This window comes from Sebastes umbrosus, chromosome 13 (assembly GCF_015220745.1).
Source record: "Sebastes umbrosus isolate fSebUmb1 chromosome 13, fSebUmb1.pri, whole genome shotgun sequence".
Classification (NCBI taxonomy): domain Eukaryota; kingdom Metazoa; phylum Chordata; class Actinopteri; order Perciformes; family Sebastidae; genus Sebastes; species Sebastes umbrosus.
Window position 1 is genome coordinate 2669621 of NC_051281.1, and position 17499 is coordinate 2687119.

Genomic DNA, 17499 nt, shown 5'->3' on the forward strand with positions numbered 1-17499 from the left:
AGTTACTGAAACACTGCAGATGAATATGGTAAAATGTTTAACTAATAGATATCAGCATGAAACTTCACCAGTTGATTACTTATATTAAAACAATTATTTTTTGTTTTACAAATTTTCTGAAATGTTAAGTTTAAATATGCAAATGAGGCATTATCTGATGGTAACTTTTGGTGAATTTGGGAGAAATCTACAGACGCAAATAAACAAAGTAGTAAAATAAACACCTAAATGTGTATTTTGGATGTTTCCTTTCCACCAGTCTGAAAGAAGACATGTTATGGAAGAAGAATAGCCAAAAATCTCAAAATTGGCCGTTGTATTTTGCCTAGGGTTTCAACAGGAAATACAAATGGGGTCCATTTTGGATGTTTATGTTCTCAAATTTGAGTATATACAGGTGCACCGGCAGGTCTTCGATTGCTTATAAGCAAACCCAATTAAAGGAGGAGGAATTAAATGTATTGTCTAAAATTGTCATTCTTTCTTATATTTTATGGTATTTTTTTATGTCTTTTGCTGTAAGTAAATAAAATATGAATTCAAAAATAAATAAATAATAAATGCAAAAATAAATAAATAAAACATAAATGCAAAATAAATAAATAAATTTAAAAATGTATAAAAATAAATAAATAAGTTTTGGAGAAATAAATAAGTGGTGAAATGCAAAGGAAAACTCCTGCAGAAATAATTAAATAAATAAATGCAGAAATAAATATTTAAGTAAATACACACATTTAAAAATTAATAACAAATAAATACATCAATAAATAAAAGAGAAAACTAAACAGAAGAGTAAATATGGGAATTTATTAAAAAGATAAATAAATAAAGTTTAAACTGAAATATCAATGTCTGTCACATTTTATCAATTAATTAATAGCTAGATTTATTTTTAATTTTATTTTTGCTGCATTTAATGACATTTATTTATTTATCGAGTCATTTTTTTTTTTTATCGAGTCATTTTTTATTTTGGCCGGTTCCGTCCTCCATAGGATCTCCCCTGCATTAAAAAATAATGGTTGTAAAGGTAAAGTCTTGTGTATAAAGTTGGGAAACAAAAACCAAAAGACAGACTTCTTATACGACTCCGTCCGTTATCGTCTGCTTATAATAGACCCAGAGAAGAGCAACAGATCTTCCATCACTTCAGCAGGCGTTTATTCAACCACAATCACCGTCAGCATCTCAAACAATAAAACTGAAACAAGTTTGTTGGTTTCATGAAAAGTTCCTCCATCCTCTCCACTCCAAAAGCTAAAAAACACACTTTCTTTATTCACTTGATAAATCTGCTGCTGACCCTCAACATTCCCAAAACACTGTCTCGTGTTTCCAAGTCATGATAAAGTCATGAGTTCTGAGTTGAACATATTTCTTAGTCTCTTTATAGTTCAATACTGCTGGTTTGGTTCAGTCCTCCTCAGTGCAGTGTTAGAGTTTAGAGAACTGAATCAGGTTCCTGTTGATTTCTGCCACGTTCCTGCAACCTGGATCAGATGAATATAAACACGTCAGCTGTTTTAGGACAGACAGGATGTTGCTGCATTTATTTTGGCACAAATTATAATAGCACTCACCTGATAAAGCCATGGACAGACGGAACTCATCGTTTAAGATTTGCAGCACTTCCCTCACTCCTTCCTCTCCCTGAAAGATAAAACAAGACCCAGTTACTATAAAATACACACTCTGTAATCCTATAATCTATCTATAAAATCAACATCGGTACACATCTGCTTTAGTTTAGACGTGTTCATTCTTTCCAACTGAGAAACTTTAATTTCACTTGGACCTAAATATTCTGTATGAGGCTTATCCCTATGGAGGATGGAACCGGCAAAAATAAAAAAATAAATGAATAAATAAATTACTCAATAAATAAATAAATATGGCATTAAATTTAGCAAAAAATTATATTAAAAACATATGTAGATATTAATTAATTTATAAAATGTGACATAAATTGATATTTAGCTTCTTTCAAATTTATATTTGTAGTAATTCCTTCATTTATTAATTTTTCTGTTTAATTTTCCCTTTATTTATTTAAGTATTTATTTATTTTTATAATTTTTTTATTATTTTATTTCTTTTGCATTTCTTTTTTATTTCTTTCTTTTTGTATTTGTTTTTTATTAATTTTATATTTCTTTTTAAATGTATGTATTTATTTTAGTATTTATGCATTTATTTATTTATTTATTTATGCACAATTTTCCATTTGCATTTTACCCATTTCTTTATGCATTTCTGCCTCATTTTGCAAATGAGGGGGCTGTCAATAAAATAAAATAGATAAATAAAAAATAAATAAATACATTTAAAAAAATAATAAAAATAAATACATAAATAAATAAAATGGTAAAATTAAACAGAAGAGTAAATAAATAAGGGAATTAATACAAAGATAAATAAATAAAGAAGTAAATTAAAACAGAAATATTAATTAATGTCACATTTGATCAATTATATGTATGTATGTGGTGGGGAAATATGTCAAGAGAGCCAGATAGTGGTCAGTAATAATATTTCAATGAAAAGAAACACCATCAATCTGAAATCTGAAATCTGAATCCGTTGCTCTTTGTACCTTGTATGCGAGGCCCCACACTGCTGGACGACCAATGAAAACACACTTGGCTCCCAAGGCCAGCGCCTTCAACACGTCACTTCCTGTCCTGATGCCTCCGTCCAGATAGATCTCGATCCTGCCCTGCACCGTGTCCACGATCTCCGACAGCGCGTCAATCTGTTAGACGCAGAGGTGGAGAAGATGTTAGCATAGGATGTGTTTCCAACTGTCTAGCAGAGTAATCGATTAATCATTTGGTCTATAAAACAAAGTGGAAAAACGTCCATCCCAGTTTCTCCAAAGTCCAAAATGATGTCTTTAAATGTCTTTGTTGTTTGTCCAAAACCCAAAAGATATTCAGTTTAATATGATATGAAACAGAGAAAAGCAGGAAATGTCCATTTTTTAAGGGCGTTTTAAAGTCTAAAAGTCAATATTTATTGTATGTTTTTATCTAACAAACAATTTGTTGGCGTTTAGCCTTTCAAAAACAACACTATCACTGAGAACTGTTTGGTCTCCCGCATGCAAAGACATCATTCAAGCTAAACAGGTTGGGAACTACTGGTGTAAACAATGCAGCGCCTCTTAGATAAGTTTATATATAGTTACAGTTATGGTTAGAGACTGTTTCTCCAACTCCCTACACTCGTATTTTGAGCGTTTGCCAAAAAAAAGACAAAACGCACAATAAACAAATTCAAAGATGATTTTAACTGATCACATTGTTATTATTTTATCTGAAATTGCTGTAGATATCGCAATAATAAAGTTATCGTGAAGTCTTTTGGCCACAAATAATCGTGTTGTGAAAATCTGATATTGAGACAGCCCTCGTCCAAAGGTATCAAAATCCACATAGGAGCACATCTAAAACTCTGTAATTAACACTTTATATCTTGTAAAAAAATATTTAAAAAATACTTTTTTACAAGGTGGTCATGTGCTGAACTACTTCCCTCTGCACAGTGACTCTGTTTCAATGACAACAAGAAACATAAAACCACAACTTCTTGTTCTACTGCTACTACCACTACTCTAATAAAACCACATCAGCACTACTACTACTACTACTGCTTTGGCTGCTCACTTCTGTATTTACTACTACTACTACTTCTTATACTACTTCTTAAAATCCTATAACCGGGCTGTGTCATTGCTGTTGCTATCTGACGTGGGTATGAACGTCTATGAACATGACATGAGAAACATAACGATCTTTAATAAAACTAAAGAAGAAGTAACGTGTTACCGAAGCCGGGCCTCCGTCCAGCTGTCTGCCTCCGTGGTTTGACACGATGATGCCCTGGACTCCGTGCTCCACGGCTAGCTCGGCGTCCTCCTTGGTCAGGATCCCCTTGATGATGACAGGCAGGCGGGTGATGGACTGCAGCCAGTACACGTCCTTCCAGCTGATGGAGGGGTCCAAGGTGTTGGCCGGTATCCCATACTCCTCTGCGGCGGCAGCCTCCTGCTGATAGTGCACATGGTGAAAACGGTCATTAGTGTCAGCTTGATATACAAATACTTTATTTTCTCTTGTTTTATGTTGTCTGCAATGTCTTCAGTTACCTGGAACACTCCATCAAAGTTCTTGACCTTGAGGTGCGGCGGCAGCTTGAACTGGTTGCGGATATCGTTGCGGCGCTTCCCGGTGTAGGGGACGTCGACGGTGAGGACCAGGGCCTTGTAGCCGAGCGCCTCCACGCGGTGCACGATCTGCTCGGACAGCTTCCGGTCCCGGTACACGTACAGCTGGAACCAGCGGTAACCGTTCGGCGCTGCCGCCACAATCTCCTCCACTGAGCAGGTGGAGTACGTGCTGGTGATGTAGCAGGTGTTGAGAGCCTCGGTGCCTGGGAGGAGGAAGTTGAGAAGTTATCAGCGTGGGAATTAAAGACTGAATTTATATGTTCAGCAAGCTGATTTATGGGCGCCCCAGACTCTCTTATGATCTCCTCTGATTAGAGAGGGTGTTACTTTATGTCCTCACCCCGAGCTGTGGCCATCTCTCCTTCATGCCAGGCCAGGCAGTGAAAGGCAGTCGGTGCGATACCGACAGGAAAGCTGATTTCTGTCCCCTGCACGGTGGTCCGAGTGTCGCTCACCGACACGTCTCGCAGGATACGAGGCCTCAGACGGATCCTGACGGGGAAAGAACAGACGAACATGTAAATAATAACGCCGAATCTAACACGGATGGGGGTTCAGGATAAATCGGGGCCAACTCTGTGTATGTTGAACCTGAAAATCTCATGTTCCTCGGTGTACTCCGGTGCTCCTAAAGGCATCTGCAAGATTTCAGAGACTGGAGGAAAACAAGCAGTCAGAGCTGATCTGGAGCCTTGCCGACTCTGAGCTGGCTGTCAATCAACCGTGAACTCCGACCAAACGGTGAAACTAGGCAGCGCTGATCAAATATGAATCAATATTCTGTTACTGTGATGACTATATTTCTCTCAGAACACTTGAATTACAATATGCTGAAAGGTTATTATGGGATTTTTGCCCAATGATGCCAAAAATATACCGCCTACTGCCACTTTAATGGATGATAAAGTGGTGGAATCTGACATTACATTACATTTAAAATAGATTTGTTCAACTTTAATCTGACAGAGGCAACATACAGGGACCGGCAACTGAAGATGAAAACTATAGTTGAAGATTTAAAAAAATATGTTTCTGTTTCTCTGCATTGCCTGTTGCCTGCTTACATTGCATAAGTTATTGACAACAACTTTTCATCGAACCAAACCAACTGCAAAATCCAGTAATTTGAGATGACAAATCATATTTCTTTTCTGGGATTCTGTTTTCCCAAAGCTATACGACTTGAGATCATCTTTCCAAGACACAACCCAACCTTTATTCCTGCAGGGGGAACACGTCTGACTTGACCCCCCAAACGCATCAGCAAACAAATCAACAAATCCTCCTTAGTAACCGGCTTGTTGTAGCCAAAACAGAGATATACAGAACCATCAGGAGAAACAGTCCATCAGTCTTTCTTTATGGAGACGTTAGGAAAGCTGACAGGAATGCACAAAGAGAACCACGAAGTTAATCTTTGTCCCATTCACACATACTGTAACGCATAAACACAAATCAGTTACAGCAGTCCACAGAAGCTTCAATTTATGGTCCTTTTTACAGACGGTGTCGTCATATGATCTTCAGTCTTACTATTAAAACTATCTTAACATGAATTATGTCAACCCCCGATGGTGAATCTTTATGTTATTCAGCACATAAACACTGCTTAAATTGTGTATTTGTGGTGACCTTGAACGTCTGGGTAAACTTTGTTTATTAAACCTTACCTTTTATAAGCCAGTAGATTGTCATCTCTGGTGCAGCATTCGTCTGCTCCGGCTGCGTAATAATCCCAGGTGGCCTTTGAGAGATGCGCCTTAGCATACTCCTCAAAGTCTGTCAGGCATACCATAGCCATCTCTGCACAGCGACCTCCCTCTCTGCGTGGAAACAGTTTATAAGTGATATCGGCATGCAATAAAACAATAAAACATGCAGAAAAGGAATTAGAGAATCAACAATCGCTATGAATTCTTATTGAATAATTGAATAATTGAATCTGGAAAGTGGAATCTGTTGCTTTGCATGTGAGACAAATAGCTGCAGGCTCTGACACTTAAAGTTAAGATAAAAAAACTACTCTAAATGCACAAAATTTCAGCTTCAAGAAGACTATACCACAAAATAATCAGTCTTTCATAAACAACAACTCTCACATGACCACTGCCTCCATGAAGGACTGAACATCACCGCTCAAACTGCCCTCCTATCAACAAATCAACAACTCACCAGTCAAGCTTCCACACTTTCACATCTGAGCAAAAATGACAGTTTTTACGTTTTCTATGTGGTTTTAAACGGCGATGAATCCTTGTGTGTCCACGGCGTTGCTATAGAGCCTGTGTGTGAAAGCCACCCGACGGTGAGTGTGACCCTTGCTCTTATTGTGTTTATACAAGCTGGAAATGTGCTGATGGTGACTCCAACAACAGTGAGGACAAGAGGCGTCTGACACTGTGCTCTGTGGTCCAGATGGTACATATGGACACGCACGTTTACATGTTGTGTACATCCAAACACATGCATAGGATACTGATGTTATGTCATGTGAAAACCCCTCTTTTACTGTAACTGTCAATGAGCCTGTCTTTTATGCTTACTAGTGCAATGTATACTGTAGCTGTGTCTGTCTATATTTAAATGTGTATTGAGACATGTGGATGTGTATATGTCTTTATATGTTAATTATAGAAAAATATAAAAAATATTTAATATTTAATATTTAATATAAATATTTTAGTTTTTATTTACGACTATTTATTATTATTATTATTATTATTATTATTATTATTATTATTATTTATTTATTTATTTATTTATTTTTTAATATGAAAACTAAAAAAAAATAATCTATTTTTATAAGCTGTTAGAAAACAATAAGTTCAATCTGAATAATATCCTCACTGATGAATAAATAAAAAGATAATCATCATCAACAGCATGCAGATGTTCTCACACACAACAGCTGGAGAACATTTAGTCAGGACTATCTAGACCTGGAAGAAGTACTCAGTTTGTTGCAATAATACAATGTAAAAATACTCCATTACAAATAAAATAATAACAATGCATGCTATTTTATACACAGATTTTACAAGTTCTGTAACTACATGTGTACAATAGATTTTTTAGAGTTAAATGTTTGCATAAATTTGCATAAAACTAAATAGCTTACAGTACAAGTAAATCAATATTTTACTTCAGAACAACACTTAGGCTAAGTAAATGTATTTAATAAAATAATAATATAAGAATAATGCATGATATTTTATATGCAGATTTTATAAGTAAAGTAATAAAATGTGTAAAATAAATGTTTAGAGTCAAATATTTGCAGTGAAGCACAGTAAAAGTATAAATTTGCATACAATTAAATAGCCTACAGTACAAATAAATTTACATTTGACTTCAGTACAACACTTAGGCTAAGTAAATTTACTTAATAAAATTACTGAAGCTTTGAGGACACAGAGGACATGTTATTTAAGGAGATTTGTGGACCTGGGGTGTAGTTTGAATTATTTCCTGTAAGGAATGCACATAATAAAGAATAGATCACAATAAAGCATTAAATAAAATAGAAAAATAAACTAAAACAGGCAGATAGTATTTCTTTTAAAGGCCTAGAAAAATTAAGAAATATAACAATAAAACAGTTTTCCTTAGGTTTTAGAACACCAAGTAGTGGAAACTATGGGAAATAAACTTCCAACAATTCTTAAATTAATTTCAAAATTTACAAAAAATATAATAGAAAAGTTGAATTATTATACTTGGAAAAATATAGATTATTTTACAGAGTTTTATCAGGACTAGGAAGATAAGGTTTGATCAGGCAGAAGTTGTAACCGGAATGGTTGTTACACAGGAACATACTGGTACAGGTGGCTGGTTCAGGCTAATATCTCCGCAGGTGGGAGAGTTAAAGGTGGATGTTTCGGCGGTGGAAGACGGGTTATATATTGTCAGGATATCTCATAGTTAGGTAGAGTAACAACTCCTTGAGTAACAAGGAGGTCGACACCGTAAACTGATGGACAGCTTTATCTGGAACAACCTGTTGCATGCAGGTGAGTTCACCATTTTAACACCCCTGTTAAAGTAGGTTAGGCTATTTTTACATCTTGTCTCACTTTTTGTCATCGACTCCACTGTTTTAGTAACTAAATATGGTGTTAAAATGAAAAAGCAATGAAAAGTCCGTCACATATTTAAGCTAGCGTTAGCTAACCATTTTGAATGTCAGTTGAAAAGCAAACGCGCTCCCGCGATTTCACGAATCTCATACGTTTAGCGTTACATGTCGAAAATATGACCTGACTAATTCAATTTAAAGGCAGCCTGTAAACCAAATACTAATACTAGGCTATATATCTACAATATACTTTTACTTTTCATGGTGTTATGTCTTCTACGGAAGCCCTGAGAGAAGACGTGAACGTAGGCAGGTGTCATGTTGAAGTCTGTTCCCCTTTAAAGAAGGTTCCATCGCAACGCCAGCGCCCAGCAGCACAGCTAGGCCGCCGCCATTATGGACAACCATAATGACGCCGGTTAAACGTCCGCCTACAAAGAGCTGCACTAAAGCAAAACTGTCAAGTCAAACTGAAGTTTCGGAAAATTAAGATTAAAATATTAATATTAAGAAAATAATATAAATAGAAAAATAGAAAATAAATAAATCAGAAAGTAATTTGTAAATTAATAAGTCCAGTAGCAAAACTGAGTGCTCAGTGAGTAAAGCAGAGGGAGGGAAGTAATTAATCAAATCACACCCGGAGTTTATAAAAGCAGCACTCCTCAGTGTCACAGGGAAAAGGGTCCTGAACAAACAGCGGAGCGCTAACTAGCAGGGCTTTCATTCAAACCAGGACTGCAATCTGCAGCAAAACTGTGCGAAAAGAACATCTACAAAGTGTGAGAGGCAGCCGGTAAGGATACTGAATCACTCTGAGAGACTGTTCGCTGTTGCTGGTGTTTTAGTCCGTCTGTTTGTGCCGGTGGTTGACTTTGTTTGTTTTGAGTGTCCGGTGGATGACGCGGTGAGAGGCGGTGAATTGTGGGGGCTTATGGGAAATGTAGTTTAGGATTGCTACGTGATTTGATATGAACTCAAAAGTAATTATGAAATATAAGATACTTTGTGCTTAATTAAATAATTAAAAATAGTAATTAAATAAAATAATATAATGCGCATATGTATGTATATATGTATATGTGTGTGTGGATATATTACCTTTATGTTAAGGCTTATTTGTATTTGACATGAGACATTTAATGGGAGTGTGTGTATTAACTTAAATAAGGAGTAATACATTTTGCATAGTCTCTCTTTGTTCTTATTTATACTTATTTGGTAATAATGTGAATATTTTCTTTTCTGTATTTTTTCTATTTGAAAGGTTTTTCACCTAACGCCTAATGGCTAATGGCTAATCACTAAAGTGAAATGAACCTGCAACTCAACCTAAAAATAAAGGAGAGAAAAAGGAAAAGCTGTTTCATTGAGTGGATTCCAGTTAAAATCTTACAGTGGATGTTTCAGTCTCTTTCAAGTTTGGACAACGCACATAAACCGAACAATAACTTGACAAAAACTACATTATTTATATTCTATTGTCATATTTAATGTCTCTACCGAAATGTCCTGTGTTGAACATTAAAAATATGATCAATATGCATACTATTATAACTATTTACTTACTTACTTATTTATTTATTAAACTTTTTAGCTTTTTCATGTCAAGGATCCAAAAATGAGTCCAATAGACCAAAGACCATGGATGTAGAAGAGGTTGTGTCCTGTGCTTTTGCAGTGCGTGTTAGTAAATTACGACGGAGTATTAGGGCCACATTGAGGAAAAAAAAATAATCTGAGATTTCGAGAATAAAGTCACAATATTACGAGAATAAAGTCATAAATTTACGACAAAAAAGTCGTAAAATTACGAGAATAAAGTCATAAATTTACGACAAAAAAGTCGTAAAATTACGAGAATAAAGTCATAAATTTACGAAAAAAAAGTCGTAAAATTACAAGAATAAAGTCATGAATTTACGACAAAAAAGTCGTAAAATTACGAGAATAAAGTCATAAATTTACGACAAAAAGTCGTATTATTATGAGAAAAAAATCATAACTTTACGAGAAAAAAAGTTGTAATATTACGAGAATAAAGTCATAATTTTACGACAAAAAAAGTCGGAATATAACGAGAAGAAAGTTGTAATTTTATGACAAAAGAATCGTAATATTACGAGAATAAAGTCGTAACTTTACGAGAATAAAGTCGTAACTTTACGAGAAAAAAAATCGTAATATTACGATAGTAAAGTCATATGTTTTATGTGTTATTTTAGAGGGGAAATAGAGCAGCGTATTACGAAACAAAAAACAGTTATTCATTTAGATTTTTAAAAAGCCGGAGCTGCAGGTTGCTGACTCCTGGGTTATACAAAAGTCTAAATTAACTGAATACGAACAGACTGAGCTCATTTTAAAAAAATTAAGTAAATTAAAATTTAAATTCTACAAATAGCTTCTAGAGGTAGACGGAGATGATGATGGTTGTTTACTCACCGATTACAAATGTTCATTCTCTCTCAGCAGAACTTCTTTTCTCTTGATAGACTCATAACCTGGGAACAGTCAATCAGAACAAAGAGCATTACTGCTTTACGATTACTGCTAATGACAAAACTGATACTACTAGTACTACTGATACTACTACCACAAATCCACACATTTGTCAATGTCAGTGCTGTAGACACTGAAGATGCTACAACCTTAAATATTAATGTAAACTACAGCTATTACTGTGCCTACTGCAACAACAATTACTACCACTACTACTATCAATACTACCTGCAGTTTATTAATATTAAAATCACCAACCTTGCTGCTACTATTACTAGTACTGCCATACAGTGTACCACAATACAGAAACATTTACATATATTTTTAGATTTTATACAAACAGAGTAACAATGATAAGAAAAAATCTGTTTATTTTATATTGAACAAAGCATCCTTTTATTAGACGTAGTACTACAGTTCATACAGATACCGTCATATACTGTAAAACCTTTCTAGTCATAAACACTACAGTACAATGAACACTTGAGGGCAGTGCAGCACTGAATGAAAGTCCATTCAACATGTGTAAAGCAGGTTAACACTAGCAGACTTTCATTTACTGTGTGTGTGTGTGTGTGTGTGTGTGTGTGTGTGTCAGTACTACACAGTACACGCTCAGTGTCTCTGTGAATAACCTCTGATGTCACACCTGTTACAGTAGTACCGTACACACTGTACGACACTGTGCTGTATGTACCTGCTTCCTGATTGGTTTGTAAGGTTAAACTAAAACTGGTTTATTATTATTATAGGTTTCACGTACAAGGAATTTGCTTATGTGTATTGGTGCATAACATAAACAAAGTAAGATATAAACATAGTAAGAGAAAATTAAATGAAAAATAAAAGTAAGTACAAAAATCAAGAAACTTAAATAAAGAATAGAAGAAAATTAGGATAAAAATATGAAAAAATACTATAAAAATATGCACAATATATCTGAATTAAAATGAAAGCTGTATAGAAGAAAATTACTCTGAAAAAATAAAAAAATACTATAAAAATATGTCCAACATATCTGAATTAAAATAAAGGCTGTATAAAAGAAAATTTCCCTTAAAAGATGAAAAATACTTAAAAAATATGTACAATATATCTAAATTCAAATGAAAGCTGTATAGAAGAACATTACAATGAAAATATGGAAAAAATACCATTAAAATATGTACAATATATCTGAATTAAAATGAAAACTATATAGAAGAAAATTCAAATAAAAATAGAAAAATTACTATGAAATTGGCACAATATATCTGAATTCAAAAGAAAGCTGTATAGAAGAAAATAACAGTAAAAATATGAAACAATCCTTTAAAAATATGTGTTTGTGGTTATATTTTCTCAGTTTTACTGTATTTACTGTTTTTTTTATTTAAAAAAAATACTTAAAATAACTTAAATATCTTAGATAAGCCTCATGTGAGTCCTTGAAAATAGTTTTAATTATAAAAAAAGTTACATTAAATAATATTTGTGCTCTTTTATATTTATTTACATATATATATATATATATATATATATATATATATATATAATTTTTTGTGAATGCTCTTTGTTGTCTCTCACTTTAAATTCATAAAACGTTATACAAATTTCTGATAATTTCTGTATATTTTTAATGATTTACTGTTGGTTTTGTTTTCCTCAGTGTGGCTGTGTGTGAGGTGAATAATGAGAGCCTCTGTCCTGTGTATGCGGTGAAAGGTGTGGGTCATTTAGACCCACTGAATGGCTGCTCAGAGCACATTGTCCAGGTGAATTTCTAGAATACCTGAATGTGTGTGGTAGCGACACTAAACAAGGTGAACCAGCTTCTGTTAGAGATTGTTTTTTTTATGTCACACACACTGTGTTGCTATTATTAATTCATCTGGTGTAAACAATAAGAGATTAACCACAGTATAATCTAGTAAAGTGCACACAGTGTGAAAAAATAGTGATGAAATCAGTCTTACCTTCACCTGAGCTTTTTGGCAGGCCTACGTGTTGCTTCCCGTCTCATTTGACAGGGTCATGTCAGAGGGCAGACCTTCCCGCCCCCCCACCACCTCATCCTGCCTCCCCATCCCTCCCATCCTCCCCCCCACAGTGTGAAGCTCCGCCCACAGCGGCTCAACACCAGCTAAACCTCGCGTCAGCACTCTGAGCCCCGGCCTCTCTCTCTCTCTCTCTGTGAGCCAAAAAACACCAAAAGCTCACACAGGTCAATTGTTTGTAGGAGCGGCAAACACTTCCCGTTATCCTTCCTCACTTCCATCCTTCTTCATTCCCTCCCTTGCTTTAAAAGGAAAGGAAAGAAGGAAGGATGAAAAAGAGGGAAGAGAGGAAAGATAAATCTGCATCATCTTTCCTCCCTTCCTTCTTTTCTCCCTCACTTGTTCTCCTTCCTTTTCTCTTTCCTCTTCCTGTCACTCTCTGCTTTACTCCCTTCCTTTCCTCCTTTCTCATCTCCTTCACTTCCTGTTAACTTCTCAACCTCATCCTCCCTGTGTTTTTAATATTCATGAATGTTTTTGCGATTATAAGAGTCAATCAGTGAGTTATTTTTAATTTACGTTGGTGACGTTTGTGACATGTTTTTCCATACTTATGTTACGTTGTTTACGTACATACTTTCATACTTTTCATTGCCCTCTCCCGGTTTACTCTCGGCGTCACAATTCTCCAGTTTTTCTCCCGATTTAAACACCTTTTTTCCCTCTTCGTTGTCACAATCTGTTTCTGGCACTGTACAGAGTGTATAAGCTCTACTGTTTTCATCCAGACGACAACACAGCTACGCTAAATGTTGTTTTCCGGCGGGAAGAGAGCTGATCGCGACCATGGATGTATAAAGAGAACTGGATACAGCATCGCAGGCGGGCTCCCGTTCATTCCTATGAGAGTCACTCAGTGGCACATGAAGCCTAAATGGCTCGACTGTCGAGAGATAAAATACCCGGATCACCCGGCGATCTTCCGCATCCATTTGGTCCGTAGAGCAGGCGCAGTAGCGTTTCCTTTAACTCCGCCTCCCGGCCCTCGCTCCAGCCTCGGTCTGGGTCTCACTCACATGAACGGAGGAAGGAAAATAACTCTAGATTAAGGGCTATTCAAGTGTTCCTACTGGGAAGTTGATTCATGCTGAGTTACAGACGTCTTTTTCCCAATGTAAGTCTTTTTGGGCCGAATGGCATCACGTGTCCGACACAGTTATAGTACCGCCGTTTGGCCACTACGAAAATTTGCTTCACAGGCCGGCGCTCTTTCTGAGGGCTTGATCGCGACACAAGAAGTTTGAGCTGCGCTCACCACACATCACAGCATGCAGCATCCAAAGATGGGCTTTGCTCGATGCTAGCCATTCAGTGAGTGAGAGACAGAGAGAGAAATGGAGAGTAAGAGAGAGAAAAACCTAAACCTAACCAAGTTGATCAAACCTAACTAAGTAGTTTTATTTTGAAAAGACTGGTGCGGAAATTGACCCGTGTTGCTGGACATTCATAGGAAAAAGCACGAAAAATATGTTGTTGAAAGTCATGCTGAGTGTCACGAGAAAAAAAAGGGAAATTCATGTCTATGTACACGACTAAAACAGATTAAATTTTGTGACTATTTCACAAACTTCTGTGAGACTTTGTTGTAAATAAACACCAGCTTTTCTTTTGATAAATTATTACATCTGTTTCCTGAGAGCTCTTTAAGTGTAAATGCCTGATATTTACATTTCAGTCGTGTCACTCACAGATATATTAAAGAGACTTGATCCAACTCTGATCAAATATAAGAGACAAAGGCTGGAGAGAAAAACAAACAGAAACCAGCGCTCTCTCTGGAAATGTCAAACTTGTCAAGTGGAGTGTGGACTCTGACAGGTGTTTTGAGGGTCTTTACATATAAAACACAGATGTCCCAACCTTTGATATCAAGAGCTTGTTATGTTAGGGTCCCCGCCCGTAAGTGATGGATCGATGGCAGGATGTGAGGGAGAATGTGAATGCCACAGTGTCTCAGCTCGCCGCGGACGAAACAAAATGCCTCGAGAAGTTGTTCAAGCATTTTAAAACAGCAGTGATGTTAAATTAGATTCTCTCGCTCTTATTTCATTACGGCTCTCGAATTGAATTTACTCTTTGTAAATGTAATATCTTCGGTAACAAAACCTGGCTTCTTGAGAGACGTTCGTCTTTCTGTGTGTGTCTCGCAAATTTATGTGTTTTTATTTTGGCTTTAACTCAAAAGGCTGTGAAGGTGGAGCCAACGGCTAAATCTGACGAGTTGGACCTCCGCGGGGAGGTGCGGGTGTTACCTGCACCGAGAGGAGGTGCAAATTGTGTTAATCCACAGCTGGCCTCGATGCCTAATACCGCAGAGTTGGATCTGGCTCCGGGGCCGCCGCACTGGAGGTACTGGACGTTCAGCTGAGTGGAAAACCTCTTCCACATGCTGGTTGAGGCTCTGCCCCGAGGCGGCGGCCCAGCACGCCGCGGCACATGTGTGTTGAATTGTCAAGGTGTTATCATGCCCTGGCGAGGCTCTCGGCTCCTCCACCTCTGTCTCTCCCTGGTTTATTATCAGACTAAATACAGCAGAGTCCGCGGACACGGGCCGCAAATTCATGCAGCAAATTCATTCAATTCTGCAGGAAGGCTGAACCTGACGGCTGTCCATCACGGTTTTAACCTTTCACACACAGGGGACAGAGAAAATTAGATTTTATTCACGTATTTATTTATTTATTAGCTCGAAAAAGAGCAAAGTCATCTTAAAGACATTAACACTGTGGGTTTGATTCAATTAAAAGCTGTTTTTCAGCAGATGTCCTGCTTTCCCACACACCTTAAGACAAAGGAGCAATAAAATACCACAATGATTAAACAAGATAAACAGCAAACAACTAAATTAACTGCAGGTTTAAAGGGTCAAGGATAAGACTGTTCTCATCTCTGTTCTGTTCTCTCTTCATTATCTGAACTGACAAATATGTGATAACGAGGACTAAATAAATGAAATTGACTTCACTTGACTTAGTAAAACACAATTAAAATGAATGACACATGATTTAAAAAATACAACACTCTTCGCAGGGTTTAAAGGGCTGAGATCAAGATTATAGTTGTTTAAAAAAGACCTGTTAATGATAAATCTGAAGTAGAAAATGCAAATATAAACTTTTAAACCCTTTGACAATGAGATATTTTCATATTGTTGGAGTTATATGAGGCTGACATTTTTAATATAACTATAGTCACATACTGTAAGTCCGTTATATTTGGGCTTATTTATGTCTGTATTGAGGATGGAACCTGCCAAAATAAAAAATAAATTAATAAATAAATAAATATGTCATTAAATGTAGCAAAGATAATATAAAAAAAATTGAATTACTTGATAAAATGTGGAATAAATGTGTGGCAGCTGCCAATTCTCTGGTGCTTGCTGTTGTTTCCCTTTTCCCTGGTGTTTTTTTGGTTGAGTTGCTGAGTGATTAGAGGGTTATTCAGTTCACCTGTTGCGCAGGGTGTGGGGACTGGCTCTTAAATGATAGTTGAGAGCAGCTTGGTGCATTCCCCTCTTGGCCAATCAGGGTGTAACGACGCCCTTTCTGTAGGGCTTAAAAGAGGAGGGAAACTGCACACCCAGTGTCATTCTGATCTCTCCTTCACTCAATGCAACATGTGTTATCAGCTTTATCAGAAACTCTGGTCTGTTTTGGGCCCTTTTGGGATTCTGTGATCTTTGTGTTTTGTTTGTTGAGAGTGTTGACTCTCCTAGTTGGGGAAACAAGTTAAGTGCCAACCAATTGGGTTACCTGCACTGGGACGTTTAGGTACTATTTGTGCAACGATCTGGCTTGCCTTACAATAGCCTAACGCCTGCAGGCTGTATTTTTGTATTCTATTCATTTGTTGATTTTCAATGAAACCCTTTATACCCATTTCTTTTAGTGTATTTTATTTGGGAAAACTTTAAAGGAGGGTAAAAGGAAAAGCAAAACCAATATTTCAGTTTCCTTAATTGTTTGTTATTATAGAGGCATTTGTTCATTATTATTATTAAGAAGGCATTTTATTTTATATTATTATGTGGATGGGAACTGTTTTTCAGTCTTCTGACTGAACAACTAAAGTCTGGGGAACTCAGTACCGCCACAAATGTATAGTTCTGTTTTAATTTGCTTCTTTATTTATTTATCTTTCAATTAATTTCCTTATTTATTTACTGTTCTGTTTAATGCATTATTAAATACATAAAACATTAATGCAAAAATAAATAAATAAATGATAAATGCAAAAATGAATAAATAAATATTATAAATAATATAAATAATATAAATAAATAAATAATTAGAATTAATACATAAATAAAATAAAATGGAAAATTAAACAGAACAGTCAATAAATAAGGGAATTAATACAAATATAAATAAATAAAGAAGCAAATTAAAACAGAAATATCAATTTATGTCACATTTATCAATTAATTAATGGTTACATTTATTTGTAATATTATGTTTGTTACATATAATGACATAGTTTTTTTATTAATCAAGTCATTTATTTATTTATTCATATATTGTTGATTTTGGCAGGTTCCGTCCTCCATACAGACATAAATAAGCCCAAATATAATGGATTTACAGTATGTGACTATAGTTATATTAAAAATGTCAGCCTCATATAACTCCAACAATATGAAAATAACTTAC

The 17499-nt window shown here is 35.7% G+C and overlaps 1 protein-coding gene and 1 long non-coding RNA gene across 3 annotated transcripts; one reads left to right on the forward strand and one right to left on the reverse strand.

The window, feature by feature from the left end:
• Positions 1-954: 954 nt before the first annotated feature.
• Positions 955-12862, reverse strand: hao2 (hydroxyacid oxidase 2 (long chain)). Of its 2 annotated transcripts, XM_037789069.1 has the most exons (9): positions 12767-12862; positions 10755-10813; positions 5902-6054; positions 4572-4723; positions 4151-4434; positions 3831-4052; positions 2597-2755; positions 1584-1653; positions 955-1493 (listed from the first exon to the last, which is right to left on the reverse strand). In XM_037789069.1, the coding sequence occupies exons 2-9, from the start codon at positions 10769-10771 to the stop codon at positions 1438-1440; spliced, it is 1113 nt and encodes a 370-aa protein (XP_037644997.1). In that variant the 5' UTR covers positions 10772-10813; positions 12767-12862; the 3' UTR covers positions 955-1437. The 2 variants fall into 2 exon arrangements, with proteins under 2 accessions (XP_037644997.1, XP_037644996.1); XM_037789068.1 differs by lacking the exons at positions 10755-10813; positions 12767-12862 and adding an exon at positions 6404-6542.
• Positions 9070-9672, forward strand: LOC119499857. Its single transcript, XR_005209459.1, has 2 exons — positions 9070-9105; positions 9577-9672. It is a non-coding gene; the product is annotated as an uncharacterized LOC119499857 (long non-coding RNA).
• Positions 12863-17499: the final 4637 nt, after the last annotated feature.